The sequence below is a fragment of the Simochromis diagramma genome, unplaced genomic scaffold (genome assembly GCF_900408965.1).
Source record: "Simochromis diagramma unplaced genomic scaffold, fSimDia1.1 OVJJ01000802.1, whole genome shotgun sequence".
NCBI classification, from domain to species: domain Eukaryota; kingdom Metazoa; phylum Chordata; class Actinopteri; order Cichliformes; family Cichlidae; genus Simochromis; species Simochromis diagramma.
This window is the reverse complement of record NW_024387492.1, coordinates 10,937,003-10,961,093: the sequence shown is the minus strand read 5'-3', so window position 1 is coordinate 10,961,093 and position 24,091 is coordinate 10,937,003. Positions and strand designations below refer to the sequence as shown.

The window sequence follows — 24,091 nt, the reverse complement described above, 5'->3', positions numbered from 1 at the left end:
GGTGCTGTCCCTCCAGTCCTTCTGCATGACAGGCAGACGCCTCAACTCTCTGCAACCTGACATTGTCCCCTGCCTCCCTCTGGGTTTTTCACTTTTGCCAGACAGCACAGGGACTTTGTTGGTATAAGGGTCATATAGGGCTTACTGTGATGCTGAGCTCTGAAACGGCATATTGTGGTGCCAGGGAAGGCTCATCCTTGCTCATGTGACAAGGTGCATCCCTGTTAGGTCAGTAAGATTATAAGGGGCTGAAATCCACTTGAGGTATTTTATGTGTAAAGAGACTTACTTTTAGGGCATATGTGTATTATTTGAGGATAAAGTACACATATTGATACATAATCAGAATGGTCAAGCCTTTTTTTACAGGATCGCAGCAGCATTATGCAGATAGATGTATGTATGTAGGATAAAGATGTGTATTTATCATCTTTATCCAAACATCTGTGTAATATATGCAAATTTGCATGCTGAGGTGGATTTTTTTCCAATTTTCTTTGTAATCTGCTGTCCAGCAACATGTTTTACAACTGGGTACGTGTAAATTAGAGGCATAAAATATGTATTTTGAGTCTAAGATTTGTTTCTTCAGAACTGCTTAAAATAGATATCAGTGCTGATCATCTCTGATCTGGAATGAGCAGCGAATAGGCTCAGAGTCTGTGTGTGTATAACAGCTCAGTTTGCATATATATAGCTGGGTCAGCAGCATTAGATGGTTTTTCGCAGATAATGGAGGGACCACTGAAGCAAGAAGCTGTGCTCTGCTGTAATTGGCCCACGTGCAGTTCTCTTCCTGGGTATCGTTCATGAAGAGCGCATAGATACAAATTTAGGCTTAATCAGTGTGCGTGCAGCCAAATACATGAAACGGCCATAAAAAGTATGCCCGTTGTATGGATGTCATCACGTTCCCCACTAATGCATGTTTGCCCAGAAACTGGGGTGAGTTTCTTGACTTAAGCTGACAGATCCAGTGTCTCCTTCCCTCTTTTTCTTCCGGTCTGCTCTTCTTTTCTTTTTTTACCTTAGCTGCAGTCTTTGTCTCAAGGGACACAACATTCACAACTTGGGTTATTGCAGTCCAAGCTTTGCAGTTTTTTTGTTTGGTTTTTTGCATACTGTCATTACTCCCAGGGAAACACTTTCTTGGCATTACTTTTTTTTCACTTTTTTTTTTTTTTACTACGCCTCTATGTTTCTTCATGATACAGTTCTAGGAAAAAATATTTCAAATATGGGGACATTTCAATACGTTGATAACAAGTAGTGGCAAGTGCCTAGTAGAGAACCATGATTGGCTGGTACATGCATGTCTAAAACAAAAATGTGACATGTACACTTATTTTTTAATTCTTTTTAATTTACATTAACTTCCTAAGACCCGAACTCTTCCACGGCATGCATTTTTAATTTCTCTTTGATATTTGGGCATATTGGGGCCCGATGAATGTAAAAACAAAGAATTACCAGATTTTATTTTATTTTTTTTTACCTTATTTTGGTTTTTAAAAAAAATAAGAGCCACATATGAGGATATTCGTTTAAAATTTTGATAGAACAGTAGCAGTACAACGTCCTCGTAAGTGAATATCAGGTCCTAGGAGAGCAAAATTGAGTATTTTGGTCTAAATAACCCAAAATGTGATGTCCACATATGTGGACGCCAGATCCTAGGAGGTTAAATAAACTTTGAAACATTCTTTTCCTGCAAATTAATGACTGTGTACCCTATTCACCTCCGGTCTTACAGGAAGTTCTTAAGGTAAGAAGTCCTTAATGGCCCAAAAGAATGGACATAGTAGGAAAACCTGTTTCAGACTTTGCAGAAATCAAAAGAAATCATCAAGAAAAACCATATTAGCAACTATTACTGTATATCTTAGATGTTACATGGGATTATAAATCCCGTGAATCCTGCTTTATTTACATTTTGACTCCTAAAAAGTCCTCGCACACTGCGCTGCCTCGGTAGCCTTAACAAAGAGCACAAAGCACTTTAAATACAACACGCACACAAACACACATGGCGTAGCCAGATGAATGGCCAGGCTACAACACAATGGTGCCAAATTAAATCACTGATGTCAGTGTCACCATGTGAGCCCAACAACACACACTCACACGCATGCAAGCATCACCTAATAAGGACCTCTTTGTTTGGCGGCATAATGTATTCTGGATCAGGAGATATCGGTTGGGGTTGGAAGGTCTGCACGGTCAATTTCAGTTCATTATGCAAATCAGCGTGGCAACAATTGTTCTCGAGCCAACTTGATATGATTGCTGATTTCATAATTTGCTCCCTCTCCCTTTGGTCCTCTTCAGATGTTTTTGATTCGTTTTGTTCAGCAGCGCCTTCATTTCCTCGATGCATCCTTTACATCAAACCAAGCTCACTCAAAGGACTGCTTACGTAAAAGCACATATAGACCAGCTCATTATATCAGCTTTAAATACAATATGCTGTTGCAGGAGTCGCAGAAATGCACCTCCCCCCCCTCACTTTCTCCACTTTAGGACAGAATTGGCATCAGGTGCTAGCGAGCGCAGACACACAGCTATTACTTCCACTGCTGCACACATGCTGCTCGAGGGCACCTGTCTAAGATGAGAGTGTTAGCAAACAACCCAAACAGGTGGCAACATTTGTGTCACTCAAGCATGAGCTTGTCAAGGCTCGTGCTTCATCTGTGACCTTACATACACAGCTGTACCAGGGTGCTGCGCTCAACTCACTTCAGTGTTCAGGAGAATCGTACCTGGCGCTAAAGTTGTGTGAGTGTTAGATCTCGATAGCAGCTGCTCCTGGTAGACTACAGACTGCGCAAGGTACCGAATAGGTATGATCACGGGACTCTGTGAAGTGACTGTGTTTATGTGGAGACATATTTTATATGTTATTACTCTTTAAGGGCAACTGTGAGCTCATGAATCAAGCCTTGGCTAATCTAGGTGTGAGGTGAAAAAGGTTTACAGAAGTGTATAAAAACAGTATTTTTTTATCCTGTCTTCCTCCCTTCACCCCCAACTGGTCACAACAGATAGCTGTCCTTCCCTTAGCTTTGTTCTGCTAGAAGTTTCTTCCTGTTAAAAGGGAGTTTTCCCTTCCCACTGTCACCAACTGCTTGCTTAAAGGGGGGGGCACTTGATTGTTGCTGTTTTCTCTGTATTACTGTAGGGTCTTTATCTTACAACATAAAGCACTTTGAGGTGACTTATGTTTTGATTTGGTGCTATTGAAATAAAACTGAATTGGATTGACTATCTAAATACTGTTTGCACACATCTCAAATCTTTGGTGCCCTTGTACTGGTAGATTTGAAGGGTCAGAGTCCAGCTCTTCAATACTCACCAGTCTATTCTAAGTCTGATACACACAAGGTATTAATAATCATATGTCACGGACTCTGCATATCTTAAATCTTTGGAGCATCTCCATGCTTTGGTGGTGGTGGGACATACACCCTCCATAGTTCAAAGCTTTTAACCGTCTGGCATGCTATCCCTCAATATATCCACTAGATGGCAAATATGAAAGTTCTTTCAGAAAAGGTATGTGGAACAGCTAAAGTCAGAGCCCCTCTTTTGTTGCTGACTCATGTGAATGTTAGTCTCAAATCTATAGAGACAGCAAACACACATTAGAGTGTTAATTCCTTTAAAATAAGTAGGATTAAACATTTGTATGTGTTCAACATCTAATCTTAAACAGAATGATAAAGATTAGATTTATTGTGTTGAGAGACATACATGGCATACGGTTCCAGACATTTCCAAACTCCTTCCTTTTCATCAGCTTTGGACTATGAAGTCTTGCTCTTGCGTTGTAGCCGTGGAGCTTGGTTGAGCGCGTAAACTTCCACTAGGATGGACACAGTCATTGCTATGGATACTGATAGACGCATTTGCTTGCTCAGCTGTTGGGCTACTTAACGTGGCTCCCTCTCTGCAAACGCTCCTTGCAGCATTCGCCAAAAAAAATTAATAAATAATGAAAACAAACAACACAGGGAGCGCAATAACGTCTTTAAAAAGAAGGAAAAAGAAATCCTAAAAAATTAAATATAGATTGAAAGTGGATGATTTTGTCCTTCATGTTATCATTTTTCTCCAAGCCCCCCAAAACTGTTCAAAATGCAGCTCTAATATTGTTGTGACTGTCTTTTATTGCTGAGCCTGGCACAACCATTTCTTTCGTTTAAAAAAAACAACTGATTTCCACATCCATCATCTGTTGTGCGTGACCCTTAATATGGCGAATCTTCCACGCAAGCACATAAAAAGAGGCGGAGAGGTTAAGGCAAGGGTGTATTGGAAATAATGGCACTGAGCCCCGGTTTGTTTGCTCGTCTGTCTCCACACAGACTCTCTCAACGCTGCTGCATCCCAGGCTCACCAGCATCACCAGGTGCAGTGGAGCAAAACCTACTATACGTGCGTGACAGGGAGGGGAGGGAGGGGGCGTTGTCGCTGGGGCCGATGAAACAAGAGGGAGAGAGCGAGAGAGAGAGAGAGAGAGAGGGGGTTGGCAAGGTGGCGGGATTTGTGTTGAAGCCTGTTCTGTCAGACATGCGCAAGAGCGTCAGCAGCAGCAGCAGCAGCATCACCACCATCACCACCGCCGCCGCCGCTGCGCTGCGTTTCCGCCTTGACTGAGCGGCGCACACAGTCGAGAGGGGAGGGGAGGGACGCCGAGAGGAAGAACGGAGACGCAGTGGGGCACAGCACGGACTCCAAGGAGCAAATTACACCGACGCACCAGCACCCCCACCGCCCCCTCTCCAGAAACACCTCAAGCGGCGACCTGACCTGTGCGGTGCGCGCGTTGAGCTTTCCAGCATGGAGACTGCGATAAATAATAAGCACTAAAATGTGAGAGCCACAGGGGGGAACAGAGCGCACGCGTGTGTGTGAGAGAAATAAAGTGGCCATTCCCTTTATCTTTTTTTAAAATCATTATTATTGCGGGTGATTTCAATTCTGTGTTCTGCAGTCTGAAAATGAAGAAGTTCAACATCAGGAAGGTGCTGGACGGTTTAAAAGAGGTGTCCTCCTCCACGCCGTCTGTCCAAGTGGGGCCACAAGAGAACCATCTCATCCAGGAGACCCTCCAGTCCGAGCATTTCCAGCTCTGCAAGGTGGGCGAGACTGGAGATTTTTCTTCTTTTTTTTTTCCAATCATACAGCTGTTTGCGTATTGGCTTTTAGCGCTAATGATATTTATTGCAGGCAATGTTTTGCACTTATCCCATCTCAGAACACGGATGGTGCAAGTGGAGCTCCACGGAATTATTTATTAGCCGCAAAGCGTTTTACACTGCAGTCTTCTTCTAAACTACAACAAGCACGTGCTCATTAAAGATTTAATGAACATTTGGCGAGCAGCCTGTCCATTTCAGAAAGATCACATCCTATGCGCATAAACAGTGCAACATAGGCAGCTACGATGCGCATGCTGTTTGGCGAGTGCGCTGCACCGACCAGCTGCAAGTTTCTATTCGATTGTTTATGTTTTTGTTAAGTAATGTACTTCGAGCTTTTTTAAAATCATCGAGCAACACGGGGTATGGTAGGGTTAGGGTTGCGCCAGTGTACTGTGTGAAAATCCCGGACTTTTCTGCATGTGCGCATGGCATGAACTGTCATATCGAGGGGTTGGGCTGAACTGATCCCCTCTTGCATAATCTGTTGGTTTGGATTAGTAAAACATTGGTTTGTGATTGATGTGCGTGTGTAAGCGAACGTGTGGCAGTGTGCGTGTTGTCTTTTCCACGCAGTGTCTCTCCATTCCCTTCTTCTCCCTCTCTTTTCTCTTTCACACATCCCTGCACCCCCCCTCCGTTCGGTCTCCCTCATCCACACCTAAACACAGACCACTTTATCCCCAGATCATTGGGGACTGATGGCGCCTGAAGTGAGTGCAGGCCTGCTTGGGAGATTAAAAAAAGGCTCGCCCTCCTCTGTCTGTATTGACCACAGTAGTAGATGGGATAATTGGGATAATACCCGTCCAGTTTACATGACGTGCATGCTACTGTTAAGTCAATTCAGAGTTTCCTCAGCAGCTTTTCTAATTGCCCTTTTAATAGACCCCACTGTGTGCTTCTCATTGATTTCCCAACATATTTAAATTGTGTGCTTGTGAAGCTTTTTTGCTTATTCCACCTAATGTTTTTGATATATTTGAAATCATCTATGTGTGATATCCTTCGTTATGTCTGGTTGCTGGAAAAAAAATGACACTGCCATTGATTTGCTTTAGCATATTTGCACGATGAAGTCTTTTCTTGTGTGTTAAAAGACTTTTTGTCCTCGTGTATTTTAGTAGTCACATAACAGAGGTGCAAATCCAGGGAGATTAACATCAGTAAGAAGTGTTACGTTGAGAGCGCGTGAAGTAAACACGGGAAAATAATCTAGAATCATGTCAACATACCCGAGGGCTTTGGGGACGTTGGGGTTTGGTGACTAGACAGACCAGCTCAAAGACTGCAGGTTTTATAGCCACGGCAGCCTAAATATGTCTGTCAACAGCAAGACGTCTGATTGAAGTGCCTTTGAACAAGACTTCAGGCTCACTCTTGCACCTTTGCTGTCTGTCTGGACAGGATCTCTCTGTAATGTCTCTCTACAAGGAAGGCAGGTGTCTCTGCTGCACCAAGTGCTTCTTATGTAATGTACTTTAGCCTTCTGTCACTAAGCAAACAAATCCAACAGCCCACTGCCGGCTGACTGATGCCATAAAACTACCGTCACAGAAATGCACAGAGTGAACCAGGAACACCTTATAATGCGTCGCATACCGTAAAGAAGAAACAAAAGCTAATCATAACCTGATTCCTCCTTATCCATGTCTTTTTTTCTACATGTATTTTATTTCCAGACTTTAAGTGTTATCACGACTGCACGTGGGAGGCAGCGAGAGAAGGAAAACAACATAAAAAGAGGGAAATGAGAGAGAGATGAAATCTCAAATTAGGCCAGTGATTATAAAAGGAACCAAAAAAGCGAGTCCAAATATCATACCTATCATTAAGAAAAGGATATCTGTGCACAGAAAGAGCATTTGTTCCATCTTTTTTTTTTTTAATTTTCCCTTGTCTGCACAATTTCAGTTTTTATATTTCTGTCATAACACTCTTCGCATCCATCTGGGCCATTTGTTTATCAAAGTCAGGTGTGTGGCATCCACTGACAAAACAACACCCCTGCTGTGAAATGCAAATTGATATTCTCTAACACATTTTCTTTTTCTTTCCCTTCTTTCTTCTTCTTCATTTTTCTACGTATCGCACCAGACTGTCCGTCATGGCTTCCCCTATCAGCCGTCGTCCATGGCTTTTGACCCTGTGCAGAAGATATTGGCCGTTGGCACCCAGAGTGGAGCTCTCAGATTGTATCCTTTTACTTGCCGCTGAGCCTCTATGAGCTGCTGTGGCCCGTGGCAGCTCCTTTGGGTAGGTGCATCCCTGTGAGGCAGCAGCAGGTAAGTGAACAGTCCCCTCAGCTGCTGTTGTCAGACGCTCCTGTATGTTGGCTGGTTTTCAGTATCTTAGAGGGATTTTGGAAAGGTGGGTTTCTTGGCTTTGCGAGCTTCAGTGTTTGATTTCTCTTCAACTTAAAGTCCAACATCCAGATATTATCCCAAGGCGAGACAATGCATAAAATATAGACCACATTTACCTTCACTGAATTCCACAGTTTAGCTGTTTTTTAGACCTTGACCGTGCTACATTCTTGCACCCTTGTGCCGAATGCTAAATCAAAGCAAAGCCCGCACAGACCCCACATATTGAAATACGTGTTGCCGTTCGGCACGTGTGTTAGCTCGCATCGGCTTTCTTGCAATATGAGGACGTTAACACAAACAGGGACAACAGCTTGCGATGAAATGGCACCACGGGGAGTCATATAACTTCAGAGAACGCCCGCGAACTTGCCTGTGTGAGGCCGCTTTTACAGGTCCTCTGTGTGCTCTCCTGCCTGTCCGACAACCTTTGCCAGCTCATTACGGTGTGATTAAGAGCGGTCCGCCTGGCTGTCCCTCTTTCCCACCTGCTGGCAGGTATGGTTGTGACTCAGTCTCGTTCACCTTGCACTGGAAAAAAGGGAGGATGAGCATGAGAGTCTACTGAACCGTGTTTGCCAGATTTTTTTTTTTAAAAGATGGGCAGCCTGTGTACCTTTTAAATGTTTTAAGACAGACTGAGTGAGATGGTAGGCACACCACATTTTAAAGCGATAACTGTATGTTCCTAAAGCTTTACAGATTCAAAATAAACCTTAACTGGACTAGAGCAGATTCGATCACTTGTATTAGTAGATACAAGTAGAAATTCCTGCTTTGGTAGGTGAACTATGTTAAGGTGGATAAGCTCAATAGGGCTTGTGTCTTGCTTTCTGGTACATTACCCATTACTTCCAAAGTAGGAAGAAGAAGTTTATAGCGAGTCAGCCTATACTCAGACTATACCGACTTTGGTCGAATGATCTTGTCAGATGTTTCCTGCTGGCTGTAATTGGTCACTTTGAAACTGAATGAACTGAGGGATCTCTTTTGTGTTTGAGTGATGTGGATCAGATAGAGTCTTATCAGAGTCAGTGGAAGGTGAATTGGGAGTCATCTATCTGCTCCTTGGTGTTGGTTCTCCTCCCCTGTTATTTTACTGTTTAGTCAGCCCTGTCTCTTTATCTGATGACAGCGACACCACTGTGGCGCAGATGCAGGCGGTGTAGTTCGAGCTTTCGCGATTCATAAATTGTGCAGTGCTGAGCTGCCGGATGTGGGTCTTGTGGCAGGTTGTGATTTCGTTGAAGTTTTGGCTGGTTGCAGGTTTTGGAAAGGCATCCAGGGATTCCCTGTGCTGATACACATGGTCACATCTACGCCCTGGCGGGCCATGAGAGGCTTCTCATGGATATCGACGTCTGTGTGAGTGTGTGTATATGTGTGTTTGTTTGCCTGGTTGGCCTGCCAGGACATTTGGCTGCACCCCTCTTCCATAAAGGATTACAGGAAGTGGCAGATCAAGGGCCTCAGCCTGGCAACGTGGCAAAGCACTGAAAATTACAGCACAAACGGGAGGCGTGCACTGATGTGTACACATGTGCGATACATGTCGGTGTTTGTGTTCTCTGAGGATATGTCTCATCCCTGTAGACATAAAGCCAATCATTTCTGTGGTCCCCCAAAACTGCCTCGTATTGGCTGCTCACCACTCACTCTGCCTCTGGCTTCAGCGTCCACCTGGGAAGATGACAATGTCCCTTTGGTGTTATCTGGAGGAGGGAAAGACGGGAAATAGAGAAAGAGCTTGGCTGGTGAGCCCGTGGAAAGAACAGGCCAATAAACCAGGAAGAGCAGAGAGAGAGGGGGAATAGCTAGGGAAGAGTGAGAGAGGCAGGCTATCCCTTTTTTTCAAGATCTAATGGCCAAGAATAGAATCCGTATTGATCTGTGTGTGGTAATGCAGTGAGACAGATATGCCCAAGTGCACACACAGAGACACACACTCAGTTGTTTTCTGCACAGTATCTCAGCAGCAAAAAGAAGTCATAAGCATTTAAAAAAAACAACGGGATTTGCTGTGCAAGCAGTCACCCCACATTAGCTATCCTTTGGATTAGCTGTGTATTTTCAAAAATAAGCAGGATTGCAAAATGCTGAATTAATAAAGCAGTTTTTTTTTAGTGGTTTTAGTGATGAGACAGTGTTTCTGATGAAGGTGGAGGAGCAAAAAAAAAAAGAAAGCTTCCCTTGTTTCCTATGCCCTTTATTTCTTGGCCAAATACTTTCTGATGACGCTACTTTTCAATGAACACTGCAGAGGCCCTTTTAGTGTTTACCAGGAGGTTAACCACAAGGCCAACAACATAAGACAAAAAGATGAGAAGATTAGCTTTTCACCGGACTAAAAAAAACACTGTTGCAATCTTGGCTTCCAGCATTCATAAAAAAGAAAAGGTTAAAAGATAAAACGAGCATTTAGCTTGAAACCATTCTGCAATGATGCTCTTGCTTCTTCCTCCACACCTCTTTTTAATGTGATGCTGTGGATCAACATGAAGGGTAAAAGTAAAAAGAGGATTCAAAGGAGCTTGCAAAGAAAAGTGTCTGGACTTCTTTAAGTTGCTTGAAGACGTTTCACCTCTCATCCGAGAAGCTTCTTCAGTTCTAAGGTCAAATGGTGGAGAGTCCCAGATATAAACCTAGTGGGAGTGACCCCCCACAGAGGGACAAAAGGACCCCCTGATGATCCTCTAATCGCCTGAGCCAAGGTGGGAAACTGGGCGTGGGTCCCAATCAGCCAGAGTTTCGGGTGTGTTCATTGTGAAACCTGGCCCCCCTTATCATGCGAATTCCTGAGGTCAGATGGCCCAGGATGTGAGTGGGCGTTAAGGCGTCTGGGAAGGGATCTCAAAACTGGATTATAGATGGCAGAGAGTTGGTGTCGTAAACCCCCGCCTCTGTTCAAAGATGGTCGCTCACAGTGGACATAGATGGCTTCTTTCACTCCTCTTTCAAACCATCTGTCCTCTCTGTCCAAAATGTGAACATTGGCATCCTCGAAAGAGTGTCCTGACCTCAGGAATTCGCATGATAAGGGGGGCCAGGTTTCACAATGAACACACCCGAAACTCTGGCTGATTGGGACCCACGCCCAGTTTCCCACCTTGGCTCAGGCGATTAGAGGATCATCAGGGGGTCCTTTTGTCCCTCTGTGGGGGGTCACTCCCACTAGGTTTATATCTGGGACTCTCCACCATTTGACCTTAGAACTGAAGAAGCTTCTCGGATGAGAGGTGAAACGTCTTCAAGCAACTTAAAGAAGTCCAGACGCTTTTCTTTGCAAGCTCCTTTGACTACGATGACCTGGATGACTGAGAACCTTCACAGACATAAAAAGAGGATTGTGTTAAATAATAGTAGTCTCAGTACTGAGAGTAATGCTAGTTTTTGCCTTAATTAAACCGCATGTGCCAGCCGAGCTCCATCATACGAGTCTTGTATAGCGCTTTTCTGCTCTACTTGAATACTCAAAGCACTTTATACAGCATGTCTCATTCAGCCATCCACACACACATTCGCACAAGCACTTTTTTATATGTCTAAGTGCTCTCCGTATAACATTCACGCTCAGGAGCAACTTGGGCTTCAGTAACTTGTTCACTATCATCAGGATACTTTGGCATACCAAAGACAAAACTGACACTAACCAAGCGTGCAGTTAATACCTGCTATACTTCTCTTAGAAGCTGTTAGCCTTTATTGTAATAGACCAGCTGTAGACAGGAAAACTGGGAGAAGGACCAGGGGCAGGGCTTTGGAGCGGATTCAAACGCAGTGCTTAACCCATTAAAGTCTTTACATTAAAAAGTGCTATATCCTGCATAATAATTCAGTTCCAATTCAATTTTATTTATATAGCGCCAAATCACAACAACAGTCGCCTCAAGGCGCTTTATATTGTAATGTAGACCCTACAAAAATACATACAGAGAAAAAACACAACAATCATATGACCTCCTATGAGCAAGCACTTTGGCGACAGTGGGAAGGAAAAACTCCCTTTTAACAGGAAGAAACCTCCGGCAAAACCAGGCTCAGGGAGGGGCGGGGCCATCTGCTCCGACCGGTTGGGGGGAGAGAAGTAGTCGATATATGAGATTGCAGGCGTATGATAAGCATGGGACAAGTGACATCAACACATGGATCAGTTACCCGTAGTTTAGGATCTCCAACTTCAGTATATTGGAGTAATCAAGTACAATCTAAAATGTGTCAAACTGTCAACAACTGTGAAAATCTTTTGCTCATTTTTGGTCAGAAATTTTCTATGCTGTGTCAGCAAGAACGTGTAATACTGAACACGATTTTAATCAGACATTGTTTTTGCGCATTAAAGCAACAGTATATAGAAACTGAGTGTCCGGCTGACAGAAAACATTTACAGTTTTGGAATGTGATAACACTGGAACCAGAGTCATCTGTACGTATTTCAATTTCTGGGTGGTCTGCAGCAAATGTGTTTAACACTGTGGCAGCATCACCTCCCCAGAGAGATCGCTCTTTACTAATGGTGGCCAGGAGAAATGGCAGCGCTATAACTCAGAGACTCCCTGTGAGCCAGCAAGACGCAGATCAATAGATCAAATTGTCAGTCCATGCTCCGCCAGATTATCTCATCGACAAACGCAGGACATCATAGGCCTCACACGTCCAAATGGAGGCACACAGGCACACACACAGCAGCGCGTGCACTCATCCCCAGAATTATTACTTCAGAATAGCTGTCCGGAGGTGGCTGAGGTAACATGCAGTTGTGCCTCTGCACATATGCACACGCACGATGATAGATGAGTTGTACAGATGTTAATGGATGCGGATTCAAATAATGTGTGACGTGCACAAAAGGGCAAACATTTGTATATGCGAGCAGACGCTGGTGGATGCAGAAACGGCGCGTGCATGCATGCACGCATGCAGATTCTGATTCAATGAGTGAGTGTGCTACCCTTCAACGTTTGCCCACAGTCACTTGAAAATCTTGCTGAGACGTGATCTTAATGACACAGATTGTTTTTACTTAGCAATACAAGCGTGAATTTAATTGGTATAATATGCACCAAAGGAAGTGTTCAGTTGTAGCTCACAATCTCTACAGCGCTTCATCATATGTATGCGAGGGAAGTTCTTATTTTGATTAAACTCGCGATGAAACGTTATTAATATTTCCGTGTATTTCAATATATGTGAGACTCTCTTGGAGGATTCCAGTGATATAAGTTCTGGGTTATTATTATTATTGCTTTCATAGTACAGTTCGACTTTAACAAATAATTACAGTGATCCTCTGGCTACTTTTCTCTGCATAGCTGCACTATCTTTAGAGATGGAGGGAAAGCTAAAGCTTGTTTTCAGGTCATAGAGCATTTATTCGGTTGTTTGGTCTTTTATCTGTTTTGTTAAAACTTTCTTTTCTTTGCTTTTTTTGTGGTGTGATTTAGGTTCTTAATTGCAAGCAACTGAGTGTAGAAGGGAAATGCATATTTTATATATTGGTGTACGTATTTCTTACGTATTTCTTCACATTTCATATAATCTGCTCTGGTGGAAAGGTTACTAAATTTACAAATGTATAGTTTGTTTCCTACTCAGTGGCTAGCTGGAGAGCTGGCAGTAGCATATGGGGGATGAAGGATTGTGGTTTGGTATCACAGAATATAAAGAGGGATTAGTATCTCATCCCAGTGGACCTCATTTTACTTTTCACACAAGTAGAACAAGGACTGGGAGAGAGAAAGAAGAGAAAATCTGTTGAAATTAAGTCTTAAAACTGCCAGTCGATATAACCGTGTGATATAGTCCAAAAAAAAATTAAAAAAGTCTTGAAAGTTTAGCCCATGGTAAGGTCACAAGGGAACTTCCAAGATGTGGCTTTCATGTCAGTTCTGTGCACATCAACTTTACACTATTACCGGAACAAAGAGGGCATGTGTTTGTGGCTGTGTGCTGTATTGAAGTGCTGTTAATCAAAGACCCCTTATGTACCAGGTTTGAATCTTTCATGCCCTCCCAAAGCACTCAGCGTCCTCTGTTCTATCGGTTCTTAGAAATGGAAAACAAATTTTGCTGCATCAGTACCGCAACAGTGTTTTTGCTGCTTCCCCCTGTCCAATATCCTGACAGCGTGTTCTGCTTAAGTCCTTTAGCCTTGACAGGCACCAAATGGGATCCGGGTTTAGGGTGATTAAAGTTGTGCTGCCATGTTGCTTCTCCTCAATAATTTAGTGTACATTTATCTCCAGCTCTTACTCCTCTTGCTCCTTGTCTCTCTGCTCTGTTGACTCCTGCCTTGTCAGGGATGTTGAGTGTGTGTATGTCTGCGCATTAAAGGGAGGCATGTGGCTTTGATGGTTTAAACCGTTTGACCAGTTAACTAATGGAAAAGTGCACATGTAAAAGTAAAGTTCATCCAGACACACAGGCCTTCCTACTTACCATGACTCATCACATTTAAGGTGGGAACTTGAAGGACTGCTTAATAAGTGCTGTCTAGAAGCTTTTGACCAAAGGCACATTTTACATCTGCTGGTTGTTAATGCATGTGCACTTTTTCATTCTTTTGTCTGTACACTGCATGAAAAGAAACCAAGCTATAAGTAATGCACATGTACTGACTGTTTGATGCAGAGTAGCAATGCCTGAGAGGTCACCAACCTGTGCACTAATTATTCCCAACAGACGGGAGACAACGCTTGAGTGGCTCAATGTAAATACAGTGTCATGTGGGCTGGAGAGAATAAATAGGTTTATATTTGAACACACGCACTGGGAGAGTGTACCTATTGTACTGGATGTTGACCGGCTTTATTCTGACTGCTTGTGGACAGCTGAAGCTACACTGTCTGTGTTAGCTGTAATTATTAACTGTAAGTAACCATGAAAAGATTGATTTTCTCTCTGACCACTTTAACATGGGTAGAAAGTCATACTAAGGTGATCTTAGTGGTACTAAGCAAATCCCTATGTTAGCCTGAAGGAACCTTAGTTATAAGGTTAGCTAACATTTTCCAGGACAGTGGAGCAAACACAGTAGGAAGTTTGGATTGACATTTTTAATCCTGCCTGCAAAACTCTAATTGATGTGGTCTAAGGAGCTTGGAAAGAAAAGCGTCTGGACTTCTTTAAGTTGCTTGAAGATGTTTCACCTCTCATCCGAGAAGCTTCTTCAGTTCTAAGGTCAAATGGTGTCCCAGATTTAAGCCCTGTGGGAGTGTCCCCCCAAGAGGTACAATGGATCCCCTATTGATCCTCTACCTAATCACACGAGCCAAGGTGTGAAAACGGGTGTAGGTCACAATCAGCCGAGGTTTCGGGTGAGCTCATTGTTAAACCTAGCCCCACCCTATCATGTGATTTCCTGAGGTCAATGGCCCAGGATGTGAGTGGGTGTTAAGGCGTCTGGGAAGGGAAACCAAAAACTGGATTATAGATGGCAGACAGTTGGTGTCGTAAGCCACCGCCTCTGTGCAAAGATGGCCGTTCACAGTGGACATAGATGGACTCTTTCACTCCTCTTTCAAACCATCTGTCTTATCTGTCCGAAATGTGAACACTGGTATCCTCAAAAGAGTGACCTTTGTCCTTTAGATGCAGATGGACAGCCGAGTCTTGTCCCGTGGAGGTGGCTCTTCTATGTTGTGCCGTGCGTTTATGAAGTGGCTGTTTGGTCCCTCCCACAGGGCTTAAATCTGGGACTCCCCACCATTTGACTTTAGAACTGAAGAAGCTTCTTGGATGAGAGGCGAAACGTCTTCAAGCAACTTAAAGACGCTTTTCTTTCCAAGCTCCTTAGACTACGATGACCTGAATGACTGAGAACCTTCACAGACATCTAATTGAGGATGGACGAATATGGGGTTTCCTAAAAAGTGCTTTGAGTGCTCAGTCGATGGACTGTTGGAGTAGAAAAGAACTATATATGTACCAGTCCATATGAGTTGCTGTATAAATTAGAGATGTATGTAGGAATTTTAAGGGCGTGGAAGCATGTCAGTATTTACCAACAGTTACAGTTTTCATGTTCAGTGAGATATTAAGAAAGGCATTTCAGGCCCTCACACTTTCCCTTTTTAGCTGTCTAATCAATTTGCTGCTCATTTATCGCTTCATTTAACTTCATTGTTGCTTTCATCCCATGTCTTAGCAATATTCTCAGTGAGTGTAGTTCTATTATAACCAAAGCAGTGGCCAAAACTGTGAAAATATCACCCATTTTGTAACATACTGATAATCTTTGATCTGAGACGTGAGCTCCATTTTAACCACGCCACTCTTGATAACATACTCGCCGCTGTGCTGTTCGGCCTAGCGAGTGAGTGACAGTCAGAGCGCGCAGCTCTGTCAGAATGTTGTGATTTACGGCAGGATCTATTTCGCACAGCTGCATTTTCAGCATTGGCTGGGCCACTTGTGAGGATCATGTTCCTATTGTATTGATTTGCACTCGTGTAAGTCCTGGTCAATATTCTTCTCTTAATGTAACGGCATCCTTGCAACCAAAAGCTTTGACCACTGGCCGGTTGCTGTACAACAGCAGGTCCCTTGTCGTCAAGAGTCAAGCATTAAAAGTAAATACCCTGCACACTCTAATAGATTGTTTGGTGTCATTGTGAATGGCTTCCGATTAAGTGATGATACTTGTGGTAACCCTATGCTTCCTATTGATTTCATTTGTGAGTCTGTCGCTTTCATTATCGTAGCAGTTTGGTTGACTCCCCAAGGACTAAATGCTGGTGCTTCAGAAATCATGTAAACCGTTCGTTTCTTTCCTTTCAAAGCTAAAAAAAAAAAAAGCTCCAGATTGCCCTTTGCCTATAAATAGCCGATTATTTGGTAGGTTAAGTACAAGCTGTTGTTTGCAACTTTCCAAGAGAAGGTTTTGGCGCGTGCTGATAGCGCTCCCCTGTCAAGGGATATAAATATCACTTCATCATACATGCTGGAAATCCGGCGTCTCGCTGAAATATCACTGTCATCTAACAAATCATACATGACGTCAACAGAGAACACGCAGTATGGGATTCATTTAAAGGCATTTTTGAGGTTGAATGAGAATGCGCTGTCCTTCGATTACCGTCAGTACACACAGTGTGTGCCAGGGGATTGTTCTGGTCTGTAAACACATGTTTATCCTCACGTCTGGGAGGGTGAACATGTGTCCTGAGCATGGCTTTGTGGCCTGCTCTCTACGGTAAAGAACTGATAACACAAAGCAAGAAGCAGCTTGTGCAAGAAATCGTAACTGCATAACTGTCCCGCACATGCTTTGCTGTCAAAATGACTGGACTGAATTAAAGGCTTCTCCTCCAGTGGATAAAAACGCTTCATTTGATGAGCTAAAAATAAGCAAAAAAAACCCGAGTGTTTGTTCAGGTGCTTGTTTCAATATGACGTGAGCGGTTGAGACTCGGTGGTTTTGCTTGACATTGTTGTTAATGTGTGGAACTGTGGTGGGGGTGAGTCAAACTTATGCTGTCAGGTTGGCACAGTCCCTGTGGTGCTTGTAGGGGGACTGGCTTACAGAACGCTGTGAAGCACAAAGATTTTGTCATCTTGCTTTTCCCCCTGCCTTTGACGTGACCTCCGGGTCTCCGTAGGGCCACGACTCTGAAATGACTGTGAAGTATTTGTCTCACTCTTTTCTACATTTTCTTCTGTTATGCATTGTGCTTTTAAAATGTATTTTATTTTATCTAAGCTCCTGATTTTGCTACTTATTCTCTGCATCCAATTATTTCTGCTCAACCACTGTAGGCAGTCTTCCACTCTGTCTCAAGGGCCGCTGCTGCCTCCGCATTAATGTTTCATATGTTTCCTTATGATTTGGCTTCGGAACACTCTCCTCTTCCAATCGCTTTACCCAGACATCCAGGAGCTTATCTTGCGAGAGGTGACGCGCATGTTAATGTTCGCCACATGTGCTTTGTTTCCCCAACACAACGGTTATGACCAATTAATTAAAAGCAAGATGTAAAAAGGCCATTATGCCAAGCTCCAGAAACAGATAGATTGTTAGTTAATGATGTTTTATTATGTAAATCTAATTAAATTACATGAAAATTACCAGTGTTTTTCACACGTTTAAAAAAAATTGATCTTTAAAATACAGCCTACAGGTAAACTAAACATAATGACATTTTGTAATACATAGCTACATTTATCACTTTGCTTTGCTTTCTTTTACCCTCACGTCCTCAAGAGCTCTCCAAGGCCCTGACAAAAAGGCTTCTGGATGGCTGTGAGCCAGTGAAAAGATTTTTGAAAAGGTTTCCAAATGACTTGAGAGTAATCGTTCCCCTGTAAGGAAAATCACTCAAACAAGTGGTATAGATTTCAAATCACTACCGATGTGTCCAGGACCGACTGTTCCAGCAAAGTCATTCTAATAGCACGTCACTTGCTTTAAAAGAAGTCTAAAACAACCCAACATGTAGTCAGAGGATCTTAAAGTAACTCTTGCAACTGTTGTTGTTCAAAAAATCAGGAAATATCACACATTTGATCTGAATGGGAAGCGTGGCAAGAAGAGTTTTTGTTGTCCAGAAAGAACAAAACTACAGTTTGCCAATGAAAATGATTAATCAGGTCTTTTGGATTAAAGTGTTTTGGAGTGACACGTCAAAGATGGATACAGAATTGGCGACATAAACGGTAGAAATGTTTGGCATGGACTGAAGGCAGTTTTTAAGTGCAAATCATGGTGTTGGGAAAGTTATGGTTTGAGGTTGCCTTGCTGCCTCAGAGAATGGGCAGCTCGAGTCACTGACTAAAAATAAATCCTGATATCAAAAGGGCACTTGCAGATAATGTGAGGCCGGCTGATGATTCTGTAAGCATGAATACATAAAACATGTAAAGCTGCAAATCAGCCAAAACCTGAGGGCTAAAACCAGATTTGAACCTTTTGCGAGTGTGCAAAGGAGGAAAGACAGAAAGGTTCCCAAGGTGCCAGAACTTGAGGAATTGCCTGTCACTGCGTTTTTATGCGCTGAGATGTGGGTGTATGTGTGTGATAAAGACTCTTGTAGACAGAGACGGAGCTGCATGCATACAGTAGGTAGGTGTCCTTGCCTTGCCTTTTCTATATTTATGTGTAGTTAACCTCAGCAAGGCCTTAACGTTCACACAAATGAACCATCTGTTGTGACAGACACACAAAGTTTCCTATAGTTTTATTGCTTCACAGCTTAGGTCCAAGACGTACGATTATGCAATTTGAGTCTGAGTCTTCTATGTCATGCTTTTTATCTTCTTTGCTAAAGGCTAATTTCTACATAGTCAACTAAATCAGCTCCAACTGTAGAATATTAGCGTCTCTGTCAGCTCTAGCTAACAAACCTAGACTGCCAGTGTGGACATGTGGGTTATGTTGCTCATAAGCATATTATGGAAGATATAACTAACTGCAACTAAGATATTTGTCGTTTAACTGCCGCAAAAACCTTCGAGCAGGATAAATCTGGTCCTACTTGTAGCACATGCTCCGCGTTGCACAGTCAGTGTTAAGCAGTGTACACCAGCTGAACAAAGTGTGTATGACACTTACCTTAAGATAATACTTTGCACAGTCATCTGAAGCTGCTCATGGCTATGTCCAACAGAAAAATTTCTCACCACGCTGGAACGACCTCTCAGATGTTCTTTTTTTTAAGAGCTCTGCTCCTGCACTGGCCTTACACACATAAATTAGAATTGTATGTTTTGTGTATATGTAACATGTTAGAAACTTAGTAAAGAAACACGCTAGGGGCAGCTGTGCCACAATAACAAAATAGCAGCACTTGTATGGCTGTCACTGTGCATTATTTGTCAAAGAGAAAGTATTTGACATAAAATAAAGTGTAGCTGGTGGGCAGTGTCTGGGGAAAGATGATGTTAGAACAAACAAACAGGTTGTATTTTGCTTCCTTTTTTTGTTGAATCATGTACAAAATGCTTTGCTTTGGTAAGACTTAATGTTGTTAATATCTCCTGATAGGACAGAGTGTAATAGCATCTACAAAAAAAGGGGAAAAAAGGAAAGAAATAAAAAAAAACAAAACCCTCAAATGTTTTACTTTTATATGAGAAAAAGGCTTCATTAGCCCATCTGCAAAATGAGTCCCTGTATTGTCCTGCAGCTTCTGTGGTTTCCATGGTCACAAAGGGGGCAGCGATGGAAAAGTTAAAACATAACCATGTACATTTATAAAAGCAGAAAGTGCACTCTTACAGCTTGCTGTTGCCGCTGACTTCAGTAATGTGTCACCAAGGTCTTCAGTCTGTCTGAAAGCATCCAAGTAGACAAACAAATCCTATTTACTCTCAATTTAAACAATATGAATTTCAAATCTTTCTGATTTCTACGGCTGCTTTTGCAACAGTGGAAATTGCAGTTGAGTGTAGGAGGCTGTGATATATGTGGCCTCTCACTTTTAGGTCATTTGACTGGTATAGGCCTTTCACAGTGCTTGGAGTGCCTGTCATTGCTGTTGCTAACATTTCAAAAGCCCCACCCTGAATTTAAATCCACCTTTTAGCCCTGAGTCTAGCTTTCTTATTTGGGAGGAAGATATTATTGTCGGTCCCCATGCCCTGCTGAAGTGAGCTCTGTGTTTTATTTTTCTGTGCTTGCCCTACATTTACATTATAATCTATTCCATACGAACTGGCCAAACTTAGTTTGATCGCAGATTCATGCACTGGGACATTGATTTATTTCACCTCCCTCGACTGAGAGCACTGGATGGCTTCTGTGTCTCTTCCTTATGCTGACAGTGACATTGCAAACAAATGTTTGAAATTTTCCCCAGCTCGAGAGAAAAGGCTCTAAATGTCCGATCAGTGACTTAAGCCTCACTGCTACCAGCCTAAATAAATGGCATTTTGTAATGGAGTTGGCTTGAGTAAAGCCAATGTCCTAAACTTTAGCCGACTGAGACTGCGAGCCTGGACTTGGCACAGTCTTTGTCTGTCAATAAGAGCTCCGCAAATCCCGACGTTCGCCTTCCTCCGCTGGTAGCTGCAATGGTATTTATCCCCCTGTTGCTTCTCTAGGCTGCTCTTTAGTATGCAGTCCTGCCGAGTGCCTGCAGGCAAGACACGCATGTCACATGACGCGATGACTCAGGCTTTAATGCTCTGCCACATGGCTGGCATGTGCACAGGCCCCCCTCCCCACTCAGCTCTCAGCCTGTTGCTAAGTGTGACAGGCCTATATTTAAGTCCATAAGAGTATGCTAACGACCAAGATGTTTGTCTCTCTGTGGCACGTGACTGGCCATCGGGCTGCACTTTTGTCTGATATGTGCACAGCGTGGAAGATATTGTCCTATAAAATGTGGAAATGGTGGGGGTGGTTGGGCAAGGATGTTGAGATGCACATCTCAGGACCCGAGGGGATGTATGTGGAGGAGGGCTGACGGGGGAAAATAAGGACAAAATTCTAGACGTGTTTGTCCAGAGACAAAGAGCTATATGTCTATGTGTCTGTCTGCTGTAGCATCATCCAGCTGGGAGTTGGCAGACTCCATATGAGGGGACGTATACTGGGATTCTTTTTGTTATTCACAAGCATGGAGACTTCTGGGATAACATCAACATGACGCAAAGCTGTCAAGACATAAATACCTAAAAGTGTTGCAGATGTGTCCTTGGATTGTCATTCATTGCAGCACAAGCAGGCTGCAAGCCCTACAGCTATAGGAGACAAGATGACAATCAACAGGAAGAGCAGAGGGATGATCTCACTGCAGACTGACGAAGTTGCATCTAAGTTTAGAAAAGTGAAGAGGAGGATGAGAAATTAGAGGGAGATAAAGTGTACTGTAGGAGTGTATGCATATGGACGCTAGCCATAGTGGTTGCAGCCATTCAGCTCTGTGACTCAGAACTGTGGTGCTGTGTGGGTGGGGTTTGCAGAGATTGGAAGGGCAAAAAATTGGCTTCTGATCTAACTGTAATCAGACCTCTGTCCAAGCAGAAGCCACCGCACTTTGGCCATTTGTCTGCTGTGACAGCAGGTTGAAGTGTCAGACCCCTAGAGGGCTGGGAGACCCATCGCTTCTTACTCACCACACAGTGCACTGTAGATCCGCCGGCCTCCGTCAAACAGAGCATCGTTTCTCTGTTTGACTGTATTCGAGCAAGGACTGCCCGTGAAAGAAAAGGACAGCTTCACAGCTTGTGTATCGCCACTTTCATCCCTGTGATGAAGCAGCTAATTTGTTTGATAAGCCAGAAGCCCCCTCCGTCTCTCAGGCGACCAGCAGGTGTGAGCGATGAACAAGCGGTAGGAGAGGTCTCAGTAAGCCACGCCGCTAGGCCCCCATTAAGTCTCGACTGGGGTCTATTGGCCTTATTTCTCCTCCTGTCTGGCGCTTGGCAGTGCTTTTGCTTTCACATTAAAAGTGGGCGTTGATGATTGCCAATAACACGATGAGGCGGGGGGTAACAATGGTGAGTGCATTAACCTTTGCGGCAGACCTCAAAATATTAGCATCCAGACAGATAATGAATGCAGTTAACTACTTTACTGACGGTTGCATCACCGGTTTAAATGCAAACAAAACTGAATCCTTTAAAGAAGAGTATTGTTAGGTTTCATCTCACTCTCAGGCTGATCCTTGTCGCAGCAGCTTGCCCAGGTGGTCATTTTTAGAAACTGTTGCTGCAGTATTATGCATTTTTAATGGCTGAGGCCATTGTATTAGACTGTGCTCTTTAAGTATATGCATTTAATGTATGTAAATGCCTGTCCTTTATGAGAGTTCATGGGTGTGTGTACAGCTGGTGCATTCTGCATGCATGAGGTGTCTTTACTGCCATTATAAGGAGAACTGCTGGTTCAGTGTGTGTGTGTGTAAGGGTCTATCAGCATATAGCATGTGTGAGTTAGTATATGAGTGTCTGCATTTCTGCTTGTGTACCAGCTAACAGTGGGACTAATGTGATGCAGCAGCTCTGGGCTTCAGACAGAGTCCCTGAATCATTTTTGAATAAGCTCTATTGGGCTCAGATTCCCAGAGGTCTCTCCAATAATGCTTTCATCATGCCTGCGCTTCTTCCAAAATTAATTTGAGGATTTGGCAAGCCTTTAAAATGACGATCCAAAATAAAAGTGGAAACAAACAACCTGCAACCGGATATTTTACAAAGAATTTCCCATTTTTTTTTAATCATTTTATTTTAATGTTCGCTAGAACCGTTAGAATACACACAAAATGAGACATGAGATCTTGTTTCATGAAATGCCGGTACCACACCTGGACTGTGCTGAAATCACAGTCAAACACTACTTAGACGTACGATGATGCCTCGACTCATATATTTAGTTTGACTTTATATTTGTCTGTACATTAATTTTCTCACAAACATTCAAACCACCATTTTTTCCCCTTGTGTCTTATATTTTCCACCAGCTATTCTGAATAATGAAGATTTACTCCAGCTTAGTATTAAATCTGCACTGTTCAGACATGACTAAACATAAACATAAAGGGTAACTTTGTTCCTAATAGCTGAATCCAATTACTGAACCTAGGGAAGCAAAACTGAACATAACACACGTAAGACAAGGGACTATCAAAGTAAAACAGGAAACGGTGAGACGGAGACCTAGACTTAAGACATACAAACCTGACGCAGGGAAGAAGTAAACGCAGAGACGTTACTAAAAGAGAACAAGACTCACTTTACACAACAGGAAAACCAGACAACCACAGAGACAAGGCACAGAGAGTGTAGACAGACAGGGACCACAAACAATAACTACATTTCACCTAAAAGATTAACTAGAATATAAACTAACTACAAATAGAGTATAATAAATGCCAATAGAAACCTACGGCCATGTTAATATACAAAGAAGCTAGACACAAATGATCCTTAAAAACTAAGAATCACCAAAACCCGAAGAATATAAGATTGAGTGTAAACCTGTCAGTATAATGGAGAAACAAAAGGAACAGCTCAAAAAAACTTGTAATAAAGCAACCAAAGAGCTTTTCAAGGTGAATAAGCAGGGAATCCTTGACTAGCTGAGTCAGTTATTTGACCTTGATCCAAACAGCAGCGTTTGGCTTTATAAAGATGTTACTAAATGCAGGGAGAAACCACAAGCAGGCGATGGTGGTAGTATTCTTGCACTTGCAGTATTTTGTACCGATGCCTATTGTATACAATGCAACGTGTGTGTGTGTGTGTGTGTGTGTGTGTTGAAACCCAATCTTGACTCAAAGTCTAAAAAAGCACCTACTTGAGATTAATTTAGTTTCAAACATAAATAGTAAGATGAGGAACCCGAAGAACAAAAATCTGTTCAAATAACGGATTATACTAGACTTCATAAAAGGTTGTTTTATTTATTTTTAACATGCTTTGTCTGGTCGATGTATCTACAGTCATACTTGGGAGTTCGAATTTGAAAAACTGCATGACAGAGAGACAGACGCTCTGGTAAAATATGTGCAAACAGACACGCATGCATTACACATTCACACAGACATCCATTGTCCTAGTTTCAAAACACTACACATCACAGCT

At 42.9% G+C, this 24,091-nt stretch overlaps 1 protein-coding gene across 7 annotated transcripts in view; it reads left to right on the top strand.

Moving 5' to 3' along the window:
* The first annotated feature begins 4,568 nt into the window (after positions 1-4,568).
* The window catches only part of stxbp5a (syntaxin binding protein 5a (tomosyn)), a 98,226-nt gene continuing 78,703 nt past the window's right edge, over positions 4,569-24,091 (top strand). For 3 of the 7 annotated variants that reach the window (XM_040017129.1, XM_040017125.1, XM_040017127.1), the window contains exons 1-2: positions 4,570-5,141; positions 7,302-7,399. In XM_040017129.1, coding sequence (XP_039873063.1) covers positions 5,004-5,141; positions 7,302-7,399 — 236 coding nt within the window. In that variant the 5' untranslated portion in view covers positions 4,570-5,003. Of the gene's footprint in view, positions 5,142-7,301; positions 7,400-24,091 lie in introns of all 7 variants that reach the window. The other 4 variants (XM_040017126.1, XM_040017124.1, XM_040017122.1 and 1 more) reach the window with 3 other exon arrangements.